Genomic DNA, 13,765 nt, shown 5'->3' on the forward strand with positions numbered 1-13,765 from the left:
AGAGACAGCCAGCGAGAGAGGGAACACAAGAAGGGGGAGTGGGAGAGGAAGAATGGGGCTCGATCCCATAACGCCAGGATCACGCCCTGAGCCGAAGGCAGACGCTTAACCGCTGTGCCGCCCAGGCGCCCCTGCACTAAGTCTTTGAAATCCAATGTTTACACTTCAAAACACATGTCCATTTTATACTTCAAACACATCTCAATTCTGGCCACATTTCAAGAACTGCCACATGAAGAGATACATATGGCAAGGTCCGAAAGGGTACTGAGCATGGGAACTTCTGTCCCCATGGAACCGGGGTCCATCACCAACATGGGAAGTTCATCAATCCTATTCAAGAGTTTTTACAGAGCTTAATCTCCAGCCGCACTGCCCCTCTCTTTTCCCTTCCCAGAGGTAGGTGAGCAGGGTCTGAAAGTTCCATCCCTCTGATCACTTGGGGCTTTCTGGTGACCAACCCCATTCTGTGTCACTTCAGTAGCATAAAATCAGGTCTGCTCAAAAAGGCTCCTTATGAATAACAAAAGACCCTTATCACTTCTGTAGATGAAGACTCGTCCAATGATTTGGAGTTGGGTCCAAATCATTTCATTTTTCCCATAGCTCACAATAACTCTTATTTAACCCCAGCAACTATTAATCAGTGAACTAAGATGAAAAAATAAATTCTTAACCTTATCTATCAGGTCTTATACCTTGCTCATCAGTGGGGACCAGCTTGTTCCACTTACTGGTTTTGCCCTTAACTGCATTGAAGCGTACAGCAGCAATTCAGACCAAGCCCCTCCCACTAAGAATATATCACACCTCGCCTCTGTTACTTTCTACTTGTCACACAATATAAGGAAATATAAGGAATGGAGATGTGCAATCAGATTTCCAAGTACTTTTCTTTCACTGAAATACAAAAAATCTCTGGGCTCTAGTCTCTGCCCATTTGGCACATGTCCTGCCAGACCGCATCAGGGAAGAACTTCCTAAGGTCAGCTGTTTAGTGACATTGACAATGTGTTCTGGGGAATGAAAAGTACTCATCCACTTAGGAAAATGGTTTAAAATAACTAAAGAAAATTGATTCCTTTCTTGGAAAGAAGGCCACAATCTAGCTGCAACCGCTTAAAAGAACTCATTATATTTTCAGCATTAGAGATGCTCCAGGAAATTCATGCTGTTTGACATTATCCGTCTTTTCCCCCTGCCCAGGTCTATCTTCCCTGTATCCAGGCCACAATCTTTAAGACCTCAGGGTTCTCTGGACCCATCTTTTGGGTGCCTTCCTATCTTGGATCCAGGCATCTACCATGAAGTTTCCCATGTGATGCCTATGAAAACATATTTCTTTTTAAGTAATTCTGTTTCCTGCTGCTTATTCAGAAGACCTGTTCTTCCCCAACCTTCCTGATGCTGTTGGCCTTGTTAATGTATAGCTGTCCCTCCGATTACCACAGTGCTCACTCTTCTAAAGAAACAGGCAATGCTAACTTAGCTGGTAAATCTGCTTTATATTCATTAGCCACCTATCTTCAGCTTCACTGGTCAAATGTCCACTGCTTTCTGTCCTAGAACAAGTTCTTTTAGCTCAGTACAACTTCATGGACATCTTCCATAATGGAGGAAAGTGCTCCTCCACATCATACTATCTGTAATCACATGATACTTGCACAGAGATCTCTTAAATGACATGGCGCCTTCTCACAGGACTTAGCTTTCAGGCGGTAAAGGTCCCATCAAGCACTCATGCGTCCTCTCCCCCACCTGGTAGAAATTGGCACAAGCTAGTTTTACCAGAATCCCTTTCTGCTGACTTACATCTATAAACTAGATCAGATCACTTTTCTTTACTTCTCGGAGAGCCACAGGATTGCTAAAATCAACCCTTGGATATTACCTGGTCTCAGATTACTTATTTCGAGGTGACAAGTCTTTTTAGTCATTCATTCAGTAAGCTGAGCCCCTATTACCAAGTGCCTATTATGTATTAGACAAAAGGAACATAAAATATACACATGGTCCTTAACCATAAAAAGTTCATAGTCTCATTATGCAAGCACATAAACAAGTAACTTTCATACAATCATTAATCCTGGCCCATTGGGCAGCAGCGGCTCCCTCCCTTCAAAAGCCCCTTCTTTGCAATTACTGCAGTGGGTGTGGTGAATTTAAACCTCCTTTACCTTCAGTGCCCCAAAAATGGGGCTTCAGGTCTCAGAATTTGTCTGCTATACATTACAGCCAATAACAGGCATAAATTGCTGAGATTCGAATGCCATTTTTGATCTAGCTTTGTGTTTTAGGGTACACATGCAGAGATGGCCAGGAGACGCAGAGTCTTTGGTCACTAAGTCACCATCTGACTACTACGTTTCTTGCATCTTGTGGTGGCTGTAAGGAGAGGGCATCATAGAAACAGAACACTGCTTTGAATGCTCTGGTCAGGCTAAAATGAAAGCAGGGGATTTGGACACGCACCTGAGGATCAATCCACACTCTAACCTGGCTGAACCCCACAAAGCTCTCTTTGAACATCACACAAAAACGGCAGTATCTTTACTTTTAACCAATGAGACCACATTCTTTGGGACTGTAATGAGTAAATCACTCCTTTCATCCCATTCCAGTTGTTTCTGTTCTTTTTCACTAAACCTAACAAATTACTGAATAGTATTTACTTATTATTCAGCTATTTGGATAATAAAAAAATACATAGAACAAAGGACAGTATAGATCATTTTGTATTTATTACATATTTAACTGAAGTTTTTCCAATTACAGAATTCAACTCCAAAACAACGTAATTAATGCCTACTAGGCTGTCATTCTCATTTGCATTTTTCCTCCTAAAATTTTAACACAGCAAAACACCTTAAAGACATGTGAATAGGTTCAGTGCACTTTCAAGTGGCTCACGATCATGAGGCAAAGACCACATTTATCCATAAAAAAGAAAACGAAGAGTTCAATATTTTACAATATTACTGACATGAAATAAATGAAAAGAAAAAATACAATACTGCATTTTCAGCACAGGTGTTTTGGTAGAGGCTAGTAGGTTACTGTTTAAAACAATGCCCCTGTGCAGGGCACACGCTGTGCTTGGCATGCTTGGCACACTCGCCCTTGGTAACTGCTCAGCTTCCATCTGCAGTGTCTTCAGAAGGACCCTCACTTGGGGCCCACCTTCCCCTGAGCCTGACCTGCCCACCTCCACAGGGATTACTCTGGTGGGAGCCTGACCCTTCTTCATGCACCTGCTCTTAAGGCTCTGCTGTCTGCCCTGTATCCCGCCCCCCCCCCCATCCATGCTTCCGCCTCCAGCACTCTCACACAGGTGAGTATCCCCACCACAGCCCTTACTCCAGGTGCTCGCCCTTCCCGTGACTGAACCGTGACTGTAAGGCAAAGGGATCACCCACCCACAATAATCATTCTCCCTACTTCATAGTCACAGCTCCTGCAGTGCATAAAAGCTTGGGGATGCCTGATTTAGAATTTAAAACATTGAATTTATCTAGGCAGAATATATACTGCTCTGAAGTTCTTTAAAATTTACTCTTTCCTACTGTTATTTTTAAAACCATAAAAATATAAACATTGTAAACAATCTACTAATCATTTTAGTGGAAACTCTGTCACCCTACTTTCCCTTCAGTGAGTTCAGAAAGAACAAAAGTGGCACTAAGTTCCCTTTGGCAGGCCAAAATGATGCCCCCCTGCCCTAACCGACCATTACACGTGTCCCACCATTAGACAGCTCTGTTGGCCAAGCCACATCCTGCATGACAACTGCTGCTGCCACTCATGAACAACCTTGCAGCCAAGCAGCACTGCAGTTCGTGGTAACCTCTCCCAGGTGGCTGTCCATCTGCTTGCTGGGCACCTTACACCCACCGCTCCGTACTCAACCCAGCCTTGGTGATCACACAAACACACAGAAGTAAGGACACAAAAAAATTAGAGCACCTCCTTTGCCATACACTGCACTCCTCTACAAAGTGAGAGGGTATGTCCTATTTCTTTGTCAGAGTAAGAGCAGAATCGGGGGCTGTTGTTGAAAGAGGTAGAAATAAAGAAGCTGGTAAGTCTAGCCACCAGTGTCCACTACACTCCAGAGAGCTCACTCCCTTCACCATGACACTGCTGGGAACCCGAACATGAATCTGATCTTCTAGTCAAAAGGAGAAACCTAGGCAGGAAATTCCAGTCACTTACCATTGCTTTTGTAGCAAGGTTTTACTGCATGTTTCTAAAAGCATGAAATTAACAAGGTGCTACCTTTTTAAAAATGAATAACTTTAAAATTAATTTTTAAAAACAGTGCTTTAGTTTTTAGGGGGGAAACTAATGAAACGAAAAACTAATGAAATCTATCAGCTCTGGGGAATCCCCTTAGTATCTTCATCAGCTATGATTAGTGAGATAATTTAAACCAGAATCCCACACCTCGGTGACAAACAGTATTAATTAACCAGAGAATTAACTGCAATGACTTAAAACTATATTACCGGAACAGTCTCCATGGTGAAGCGTCAGAAAAAGTGAAATAATAAATATTTTCCACAGCACCATAAGATTTTATAAAATACTTACTATTTCAGTTTTAACTTTAACGTACAATCTCAAGATTGTGGTCCGTCCTTCATAGTACGCTTAACCTCTTACTGATCAGAGTTCTGACAGAGCCATAAAGGTACAGCTACAACATACAAATGATATATTTTACTGAAGAACCTGTATGGTAGAGTTAAGCAGTCACTGCTTTGGTTGCATCCACTGAGTACTAGTAGATTCAAAAGCCAGGAAAGACAGCTTTGCCATTTATACTCACAAAATTTAATCTGTCAAAAGGACCTAAATGGTAACTAAGATATTCATCATAACTAAAAAGTCCTTTGATAACTGTTTGTTTTATTACTGTGTGCTCTTACAGGTTGTGTTTCCACATGACAATATTTTGTAAATGGCTCTGGATTTTTAAAATAAGAATACAGTGATTTACTCCGAATTTTAAAAATAAATGCAAGTGGGAAAACAAATTTTGGAGCCAAATTATCTGCAAGTATGTGTATCAAGTTATCTACAATAGAAACTCTATCACGGATTGAATCCCCCCATTATCCAGCATGCTCAAGGATCTCCTGAACTGTTAGTGTGTGCTGTGCCAACTTAGTTCAATACTGATCTAAGCAAAACATAACTGAAAGTAATGGCTTGCCTATCAAAAAATTTACACTGCATTCCAAAGCCAAATATGAATTAGGTTTGGGATTATCAATGCCATGTCTGTCTCCCCTCCATTAGTGCAGAGAACTGAGACTTGGCTTTACTACAAATCAGCTAGCACTAGAGTAAATTTGCTATAAAATTATTTATAACAAAATAAATATTTTCAGTCCCTCTACACTAAGTGACATATAAATCATTAGCAGTTTATAACATTAGTTTAGGTCACTTTTTTGGGACCCAAACATACTGTACAATCCTGAGTAAAAGGTTAAGGATACAGTTCTTTGGGGATCTTTCTTGATCAGGTTTCATAAAGAAAACACATAGAACCACAGCTTATAATAATCCCCATTTTCATTAGAAGTACCAAGAGTTCTTTTTACTTTGGTAAATAAGTTCATCTATGTAAACCACTTATTCTGATGGAGTAAAATGTAAGTAGAGCTTCTGCTAGGATCCCTCCATCACCTTTTGACACTGATACAGTAAATAGTCAGGAAGAGCAGAGCAGGAGGATCGGAACCACAGGGCTAACACGTCTCCATGAACTCGAAAATGCAGCAAGCAGGGGATGGATGGGAGCAGCTGACAGGCCAAAAGCCCTTCATTGCCTACAACAAAACAAAAATTAAAAATTCTTTAAGACAAAAGGACTTAAATAGACATTTCTCCAAAGAAGATATACAAATGGCCCATAGGCACGTAGAAAGATATTCAAATCATCGATCAGTAAAGAAATGTGAGTTAAAACCACAGTGAATTCCTACTCATATATGTAAGATACACATATATCTCATACACACACACACACACACACACACTCATATGTATGTATAACAACTATTGGTGAGGATGTGGAGAAATTGGAACCTCTGTGCGCTGCTGGTGGGAATGTAAATGGTACTGATGCTGTAGAAAATTCTATGGCAATTTCTTCAAAAATTAAATATAGAATTATATAACCAAAAGAACTGAAAGCAGGGACTTGAACACAGATTATCTGTACACTCAGAGTAGCATTATTCCTAACAGCCAAAAGGGGGAAACAACCCAAGTGTCCATCAACAGATGAATGGATAAACAAAATGTGGTACATCCATACAATGAATAGTATTCAGGCTTAAAAAGGAAAGAAATTTTGACACATGCTACATGAATGAACCTTGAAGACATTAGGCTAAGTGAAATAAGCCCATCATAAAAGGACAAATATTATTTCACTTATATGAGACACCTAGAGTGGTTGAATTCATAGAGACAGAAGTAAGAATGGCGGTTGCCAGGAGGTAGAGAGGAAGAGGGAATGACGAGTTAGTGTTTAAAGGGCACAGAGTTTTAGCTAGGGAGGAGGGAAAAGTTCTGGAAGTGATGGTGGCAATGGTTGGACAACATGAATGCACTTAATGTCAATGAACTGTACACTTAAAATTGGTTAAAATGGAAACTTCTGTTCTATATAACTTAGCACATAAAAAAATTATTTAATAATGTCTGAACAACACACTCATTTGAAAGATACTCATAACAGGAAATATAGCCCTAAGAAATCTGATATTCATAAAAGCTGATTTGTGTTCTGACTGTGAGAAAGCCCCTATAAACACAAGATTGCCTTTTCGCAACTCTACGAACCTATAATTTCAACAACATGAAGTCTCAGTTTCTGCTGCAGGGTCTTCAGGGCAGAAGGCAGAGTAGCTTGAGATTCTGACACTTTTACATTCTGCTTCACATCATTTGCAAAGGATAACCAGAGTTTGCCAAAGTTTTCAGTTGAGATTTTTAATGGTCTGTAAATAATTTTTAAAATTAGATTTATGTCCAAAAGAATGAAATTAATTCTAAACAAACAAACAAATACATTTCAAATGACTCATGGGAAAAGAACATAATCATTGTAAATCTGGGTCCCACAAAATTTGTTTTAAAATTAACTATGATTAGAATGCTTACCATCATCCTCCAAACCGATGAAAATACTGAAAAAAGATGTTATTGAAGTATAAATGTCTTTTCAATAAATCACTCAGTTCTCTTTTTGTCTATTAGTCATTTCACTAAAATTTTACCAGTAATTCCATGAATCCTTCAAATATAAAACTTCCTTTCATGTATACTTTGGATTGGGGATAATAAGACACTATCAACATCATGTACAAGAGTGCCAATACAAATATCTAGCACCTTACGTAAATTAGACCAAAGAAAAGAATTTAACAAATGCATTTTTGAAAATGGTTCATGAGACTTAAGATCAAAGAGTGAACACTGGGTCTCTGGAGGTAGAATTATAAGGAACTTTTTCTTATTCTACTTATATTTTTCTACAGCATTTGAATTTTTATAATAATTACGTGCTTATTTTATAATTAGGGAAAATATTTTTTAAAGATACATGGGATTTTATTAATACACACAGAAGAACTATTTTTGTACATACTGCACTCACGAATGTTCACCACGGGACATACCTTTACAGTCAGAGAACATAAGGCTTTAGGGGGCTGGATTCTATCTTATACAGCACCATAGGCAGAAATATATTCTTTAACAGAGTGAGAGACATGTTCTTACTAACAGATTTTAAAGAGTAGGCAAAAATTACAGCAGTGTAACACAAATGAATGTGTGAAGGTTAAAAAATTTCAGATATTCATTGGCATTCTGCATTCTTGGTTCAGGCAGCCTTCATTAAAAAAAAATGTTTTAATACAGTACAATATATCCATAAAACTAAATGAGAACAGAAGAGTAAAGAAGTTGTCTTCAATTATTCTGGTAACACTGCATAGTGTCTAGCATAATGCTAAATACTGACTATATCTCTAATAAAAGTTTAATAACTTTGAGTAATTTTCTTACGGCTCTCTAAAGCTTAATAAACAGATTTTATGAAAGAATTAATCAAATAAACGAAATATAAATAAGAGAAACTTCAAAAGCTTTTTAGAAAAAAGCCAGGCAGAATCTCTGAAGTAATTTCAGCTTAAACATTACTTAAATATTACTTTCTCTCAGAGGTTTTCCAAGATTACTAATCAACCCCAACCTAAATCAGGTCCCATATTATAATTGCTCTTTGTACCATTTACTTTCTCTTCACAGCACAATTCTAAATTATATATGCATTCATGTGATTGTTCAATGTCTCTTCCCTAGACTGAACACTCCCTAAAGGTAGGGACTATATCTAGCTTTAAATTATTTTACTCCCTAGCACTCAAGCACAGTGTTTCTTTCCAGAGAAAAGGTCTAATAAATATTTGCTGAATGAATGAATAACTTAACTTTCCAGAAAATATTTACCTAATGAAATCTAATAGTGATAAATTTACAGAAAATTCAAGCTGAACAGAATGAGTATCCATCATTTGATAATTTATAAAACCAGAAAGATTCCCTTCTGTAAAAGGTTTCTCCATCTGCACGCTATATTGAAAGGTTTTGATGCTTTCTGCTTCTATTACAGGCAAGCAGCATCCAGGTTGCTCAGTGATCTGTAAATAAAATTATAAAAGTATTGAAGACAGGATCAATACAGACTATCATATGAATATCAATTTTCTATTTTTTTGAAGTGGTACAAAACACACTATTGTAAGATGTTAAAAACAAACCACATTATGAAAATGACAACTTCACCTGAGAAAAATTCACAGATAATTAAGAAACAGTATACAGGTAAAAGTTATGTACCAAACTGCAGCGAAAATCTCTGTAAAATTTAGCAACAACAATATAAAAATTGTTAAACTTGTATCTTTTGGTTCTCAATCCTGGCTAGCACCAGATGCTTAAAGCCAGGAGAGCTGGAGCACCTGGGTGGTTCAGTCAGTTAAGCCTCCCGGGATCAAGCCCGGAGTTGGGGGCGGGGGTGGGGGGGGGTGGGGGGGTCCCTGCTCAGCAGGGAGTCTACTTCTCTCTTTCTCCCTCTGCCCCTCCCCCTGCTTGTGCTCTCTCTCTCCGTGTGTGTGTCTCTCTCTCAGATAAATAAATAAAACCTTAAAAAAACTAAATTTATTAAAAAATGCTAGGGGAGTTAAAAAAAAAAACGTGCACACACACAGGCACAGACACACACAGGTGTCTTCACTTCTCAATCTACACGGTTACTCAAGCTATCAGGGCAGAGCCCAAACAACTGGACTGGACTTCTTGCTTTGCTTTGTTTTTAAAAATTCCTTAATTTTTTATTCCTGGTACCACTACCACAATTTACAGGGCAATATACATGATGTAATGAAAAGAAAAAGAAAAAGCTACAACAGATAAAAGACCTCAGGAATGTACATCTAATTGATACTACCCTGCATTTATCAATCGCTGCACTTTTTGCAAACTGTAGCTATGACAGTCCTGAGCAAGAAGGGCTTCCTGTTTAAGCTACAGTGACTTTTCCGACTATGGATCATCGTTCCTTCTGTGGCAGATTTTTACAGTTCCTCTAATGCGTTTGGGACAACTGTCTCAAAGTAACCTGCAGCTTTCCTGACAACTCCTCCTTCTCTCTCCTGCTAAGAACTGTAGCCCTTTTCTTCTGATTTTTTTTTTTAGAACCTTCTGCTACCATATCCACCACTTCCACCACCAGATCCATAACCACCACGATAGGGACTGCCCAAGCTTCTTCCACCAAAACTGCCCCCCTTCATGGGTCCTTAATTTGATTGTTATTGTCCACTATAATTTCCAAAATCATTACACTTCCCACCATCACAATAGTTATCACCTCCAAAATTTCCTCTTTCATTGTAACCATCATACCCCCTCCACCACCACCACTACCACATCCGCCTCCTTGGTTTCCATATCCTGGTTGACCATAGCCTCCTTTACTACTATAACCAGAACCACCAACCATAGTTGCCACCTCCAAATCCATTATATCCACCATCACTTGCTCCATAACTAGCTCTGCTACCACCACGTCCACCACCTACTCTTCCACCAAAGTTTCTACCACCTCCAAAGTTTCCTCCACGACCCATAAGTTGCCAGATCCACCTCCATAACCTCTTTGTGATCCAACTGACTGCATTTCTTGTTTAGAAAGGGCCTTCTTCACTTCACAATTATGCCCATTAATAGTGTGGTATTTCTGAACAACAATTTTATCAACTGTATCATGATCATCAAAAGTTGCAAAAGCAAATCCTCTCTTTTTTCCACTCTGCCTGTCTTCCATAACTTTAATGGTTTCAATCCTGTCATACTTTTCAAAGTGAGATGTCTCTCAAATTATATTTTTCTGTATCTTCTTTAATACCACAAACAAAAATTTTCTTCACTGTTAGATGGGCACCAGGCTTTACAGAATCCTCTCTAGAAACAGCTCTCTTTAGTTCCACTACACGTCCATCAAACGTGTGTGGTCAGGCACACATTGCTGCATCCGCCTCTTCCACACAAGAGTAAGTCACAAAACCGAAACCCTTGGAACATTTTGTTTGGGGGTCTCTCATCACCACATAATCTGTAAGTGTACCCCATTTTTCAAAATGTTCTCTTAAAGTATATCTGTAGTTTCAAAGCTCAAACCACCAATAAACAGTTTTCTCAACTGCTCTGGTTCCTCTGGATCATGGCCCTCCTCCTGGTGGTGGTGGCGGCGGCGGCAGTGGCGACAGCCAGAGTCAGCCTGGGGGTGACCGTGCGGCGGTTTTAACTCCATCTTGAGACCGGACTCTGTTTTGTTTTATTTTTTTAAGTTCCACTGGTGATCTTTTTTTTTTTTTTAAAGATTTTTATTATTTATTTATTTGACAGAGATAGAGACAGCCAGCGAGAGAGGGAACACAAGCAGGGGGAGTGGGAGAGGAAGAAGCAGGCTCATAGCGGAGGAGCCTGACGTGGGGCTCGATCCCGAAATGCCGGGATCACGCCCTGAGCCGAAGGCAGGCGCTTAACCGCTGTGCCACCCAGGCGCCCCTTCACTGGTGATCTTAATGCCCACCTAAAGTCAGGAACTTCTGCCCTGGTCAGTGGTTCACGCAATATCCTATTCAACACATTTCAGCCCAAAGGAGAAATTGGGTCAGTCTTGTGGAATAACTGATCTACTGGTCAAATCTCATTTCAACTCCACCAAGGACATCCATACAATAACGTAATTAAACATATTTCCAGAAATCACAATGGCCATCTCTTAGAGCTAGGAAGAAATACAGCTGATCCCCAAGCACTCAGTATAGAATAATAAATCAATGAAAGAAAAAAGGCAGCAGACAAGACAGTATACACATTTATCCTTCAGTATTCTTACTCCTTGACGTTCTGCTTTGTTAAACTGAGAACTTCGTCTCAGTGTTTAAAACAAGAATGAATGAGCCACTTAAAGAGTACAAAAACCCACAAAATACACACTGAAAATAATAACATGATAACACTTACCATGTGGCAGGTACTGCTTGTAAGCATTTTACAGATATTAACTCATTTTGTCCTCACAGCAACAGGCAGACGCTATTAATATCTTCATTTTAAATGTGAAGGAACTCAAAAGTTACATAACCTGACCATGTAACACAGCTAATAAGTAGCAGAAGCAAGATTCAAAGCCAAGCATTCTGAGTCAAGAGCCTACCTTTTTAACTACTGTGCTCTATCAATATTTGCTTTATATTTATGGCCTTCCCCAATACAGCTGGAAAATCTTTGTTTCCTTGTCTCTTTTGAATAGTTCATCCCTACTCAAAATAATTTAAAAAAACCTGTCATACCTTTGGGATTTCTTTACTAAAGAAAAAAGGGTGTGAAGAAATTTATAAATCATGAGAAGATCGAACAGCAGAAAAACTAAGTAAGCATTGTCCATTTAAGGCAGAAATAAGGAACCATTCATTGTCTTACCTTGAAATTTTCTGCTGGAGCAATTTCTAAGTTAGCACTTTTCAATTCCAAACCACTCTTATTAGAAACTGACCAGACTATGAATAAACAATCATCTTTCCAAATTTTGTAAGAAGACACTGATATGGTCTCATTATGACAGACCTCCACAAGCTCTGAATGCATGTGTTCAGAAGTTTCTTCCAGCAAAGAAGAAGCTAAAGAGGTTTCAGGAGCAACTGAGGGTGCGGTGGACTGAGAAGGGTGAAAACCTTCCATATTGTTATCAGTAAACAAGGAAGGTGAAGAAGACAGCTTGCAATTGGAGAGTTTCTCAACTGAGGGCAGTTCTGTGAGTGACTCGGAATCCAAAAGTTCAGAGTTGAGAGAAAATTTATTTAATTCTTTGTCTCCTCTATCCTGTAAAGCATCCAAGTAATAATCATCTTCATAAGTTGCATTTGACGAAGAACTAAAGTAAGAACAGGTCATACTATGAGCACTGGTTGTTTCTCCACTTTTGGTTTCCTTGACTTTTGGTTTCCTTCTGAATTTGTGAGATACTGTATCTGCTTTTCCTAGCTGTAAAAATAAAACATAATAATAATATTTAAAAACCCATTCTACCAGTCATGAGTTTTAAACATTTTTCTATAATTTCAAATGAGCAATTTACTAACTTAAGATTCTATCTATAAAGCATAGATTAACAAAAGAATCAGAGATGAATAAAATGTTAAGCCCTAAAATTCTGACAGCTACCTCACTTTGAACTATTAGCTAAATCTTATTATTAAAAACACATAAAATTAAAAAAAGAAAGTCAAAAAGTCATTTGTGAACAATTCTAAAAACTTGTTCAATTTCAGAATGCTAGAGTACAGATTGCACAAATTAAAAACAGCGAGGGGCACCTGGGTGGCTCAGTTGGTTGGGTGTCTGACTTGATTTTGGCTCAGGTCATAATCTCGGGGTCATGGGATTGAGCCCCGCATTGGCTCTGTGCTGAGCTCAGAGTCTGCTTGAGATTCTCTCCCTCTCTCTCTACCCCTCCCCCACTGCTTGTGCACACTCTCTCTAAAAAAATAAAAATAGGGCGCCTGGGTGGCTCAGTTGGTTAAGCCTTCAGCTCAGGTCATGATCCCAGGGTCCTGGGATCAAGCCCCACATCGGGCTCCCTGCTCAGTGGGGAGCTTGTTTCTCTCTCTCCTGTCCCTGCCACTCCCCCTGCTCTGTTCTATCAAATAAATAAAATCTTTTAAAAATAATAAGAATAAAAAGCAGTAAAATTTTTTAAAAATAAAATTAAATAAATGAATGAATGAATAAAAACAGTGAGAAACCTAGCCATTTTTTGAGTTTCCAGAGTTGTCCTGTAAAAGAGAAGATACCTTCAAATACAGGGATGGCTCAAACTCTGGTTTGGTAGTCTATAATAGCCATGATTTCAAGGCCCACAAGTCAATAAACAGAGAAGAAAAACTGATTTTACCTCAAGAACCAACTGGCAATGGCTGGCACAAACAGCAGTCAAGAACTCTATCAGTGACTAGTGATGTTTCCTACAAACTCAGGAAATGGAAATGGCAAATCTGCCATCATTGAACCAACAGCCCTGGGGAACGGTACGCAAAGAGTGGAGTGATGGCTCACAGCTCCCCCTTGCCCTTCACAGTCCTATCTGGAATCAGTGCAGCAGACTGGCACTACT

General features: G+C 39.1%; 1 protein-coding gene and 1 pseudogene across 1 annotated transcript in view; both read right to left on the reverse strand.

Annotated features, from left to right (window-relative positions):
* Nucleotides 1–2,717: 2,717 nt before the first annotated feature.
* Nucleotides 2,718–13,765, reverse strand: part of AP4E1 (adaptor related protein complex 4 subunit epsilon 1) — a 58,364-nt gene continuing 47,316 nt past the window's right edge. Inside the window, exons 18-21 of the mRNA XM_040620642.1 lie at nt 12,076–12,636; nt 8,533–8,723; nt 6,859–7,016; nt 2,718–5,837 (exon numbers count right to left, since the gene is read on the reverse strand). Coding sequence (XP_040476576.1) covers nt 5,677–5,837; nt 6,859–7,016; nt 8,533–8,723; nt 12,076–12,636 — 1,071 coding nt within the window. The 3' untranslated portion in view covers nt 2,718–5,676. The remainder of the gene's footprint in view (nt 5,838–6,858; nt 7,017–8,532; nt 8,724–12,075; nt 12,637–13,765) is intronic.
* On the reverse strand, nt 9,523–10,912 carry LOC103676743 (annotated as a pseudogene).

The sequence above is a fragment of the Ursus maritimus genome, unplaced genomic scaffold (assembly GCF_017311325.1).
Source record: "Ursus maritimus isolate PB19 unplaced genomic scaffold, ASM1731132v1 scaffold_35, whole genome shotgun sequence".
NCBI classification, from domain to species: Eukaryota; Metazoa; Chordata; class Mammalia; order Carnivora; family Ursidae; genus Ursus; species Ursus maritimus.